Consider the following 2,186-nt stretch of genomic DNA (forward strand, 5'->3'; position numbering starts at 1 on the left):
AGATTTGCCTCCTTGGTCTGCTACCAGTAGCTGTCCAGTTTGGCCCAAGAGTCACAACATATTAGTGCCAAGAAACTCCAATTTCAACTGATTTTTCCAGGAATTTTAAAGCTGTTGCCCAATTCAGTCTAACATGGCACACATACAGACATTCCTTTCAGTAAAAGAAGGAAGGGTTAAGTTGGTTTCTATTCATGGCTACTAGTCACATCTTCAGGAAACAGCATACACCCAAAAAGGCACAGGTCTCTACACAAGGTACCTCTGAATCAACCAAGAGTTCCATTGCATAGGATAGGTGAAAGAAAGATGGAAAGAAAGCTCCATAAAAGTAAAATCTGAAGTCTACCCTAAGGTGCTGAATTTAATCTCTCCGAAGAGGGAAAAAAATGACAAGGGCACAAGAGCAACTGTGCTTTAAATGAACTTTTTAATATGGATGGATACAATTAATATACTGTAAGCCAATTAACAATTTTCACTGAAATCTCACTACCTTAGTGAATAAATTAACGGTCAGCTGAACAAAAAACCCCTAAGGACTGAGTATAGATACTGCAAATCCCTTGAGGAAGCCTTCCACTGCTACAGTTACTGTTTTCACTGATACACATCCAAAAATGTATTGTCATGATTCTTCTGCTTCTCCAAATGCTTCCACTGCTGCACCTGCAACGTTTCAATGAGTAACTCTTTTAACGACTTATAGTCCATGATCAGGTGGGCAGCTCTTTGGTAAAGGTGTGGCAACAGATTCTTTGCTTTCTGTCAGCGCTCGTGGCTGATGGACAAAAACACTGAACTTGACACCTTGGTTAGCCGCTGCCCTCACAAAACCACTATTTGCAGTCATGGTGATGGCTTTTAAAGTGTCTCCTGTTCCAAAAATGGTAAGAGAACGGCTATTGATTTTTGAACTAGCCACTAGTCCTAAGGCACGGTCAGACGGCTGATCTGGCACCACATTAATTCTTTTCACAAGCAACGCAGCTCGCTCTTTCTCCCCAGGTCCTCCCAGTGTTTCCAAGATGGACTGAAAATCTCTGACAGCAGACTCACAGGCAAAGAGCTCTTTCCCCTCCATGAACTCTTCCAGCTGAGGCAGGACTCTCTCCCTCCTTTCTTGAGCCGCTTGCTCTGTTAGCACTTTTTCTTTGAAGATGAAGTAGCAGCCACCATAGCTCAGAGCAGAGACGTAGGTTATTAAGGTTGTGATGTCCAAGTTGACTCTATTGCACACATTTACTTTGATCTGGGTAGGAAAAGCAATGCTGGCCACTAAATTCTCCCGGTCTACTCTGGTCACCTGCGGGAGTTCAGGGCCTTCTTCATCTGATTCACTAGCACTAAGGTACTGGTTTTCTGTAGATGGCTCCACCAGTGAGTTCACAGCCACAATGTCTCCTCTCACAGATATTCCCATCTCCTTGAGCCTCTCTGCCATAGGACAGGACACGCCATTGTAGAATGCAAAGATTATGTGGGGATTGCTGTACTCCACTGGCTGCTGACAGCTTGCTTGCAGGAAGTCCTCTGCCTGCTCGATAACACTTTTGTCACCGTATTGGCCTCTCCCTAGCCAGATGTTATGTAGGGCCTCAGCCTTCCGACCAATGGCCTTCACCCACGTGTGACCTCCATTTGCGACAACATCTACCACCAGCGTCTGTTTGTCTCCAAACCTGTCCTCGTAAGCAAAGACATGGAGGACACTGACAATGTCCTCCAGGTTCTCTGCTGACTGAATAATGGCTTGGAGATGGGTGAGGTTTGTACTCTGCAAATGGGATTCTTTAATGGCCACCTTCCCTGCCTCCACCTTGTGTAAGAAGTTTAGTTCAGCCTTCAGTTTGCTACATAGTTTTGCACCACCTTCTATTCGCCTTTTCTGGGACTTGGAAAGGGCTTCCGCTCTCTTGATCAATTCTTTGGCAACAGCAATTCTTTCACAAAGCAGCGACTGCACAGACATGTTGGAAACATTATACCTATCAAGTGAAAGCAAAAGAGAAGATTGTTATTGCATGGCCAAGAACACAGACAGTCAAAAGAGGTCTTTGCAACAGTACACATACTCTGGAGTTTTGCAGTAGATCTAGTGCAACAGCTACCAGTATTGTAAAGCACAAGCAGCAGGAACCTCAGCAGAAGTCCCACTGAAGAGTTCAATTCCTTTCCTTTGCCTC

At 44.7% G+C, this 2,186-nt stretch overlaps 1 protein-coding gene across 1 annotated transcript; it reads right to left on the bottom strand.

Annotated features, from left to right (window-relative positions):
• Positions 1-419: 419 nt before the first annotated feature.
• LOC104460281 (chromosome unknown open reading frame, human C7orf25) lies at positions 420-1,983 on the bottom strand. Its single transcript, XM_010079261.1, has one exon. The coding sequence runs from the start codon at positions 1,970-1,972 to the stop codon at positions 704-706; it is 1,269 nt and encodes a 422-aa protein (XP_010077563.1). The 5' UTR covers positions 1,973-1,983; the 3' UTR covers positions 420-703.
• Between the last annotated feature and the right edge of the window lie 203 nt (positions 1,984-2,186).

The sequence above is a fragment of the Pterocles gutturalis genome, unplaced genomic scaffold (genome assembly GCF_000699245.1).
Source record: "Pterocles gutturalis isolate BGI_N339 unplaced genomic scaffold, ASM69924v1 scaffold45108, whole genome shotgun sequence".
Lineage (NCBI taxonomy): Eukaryota > Metazoa > Chordata > Aves > Pterocliformes > Pteroclidae > Pterocles > Pterocles gutturalis.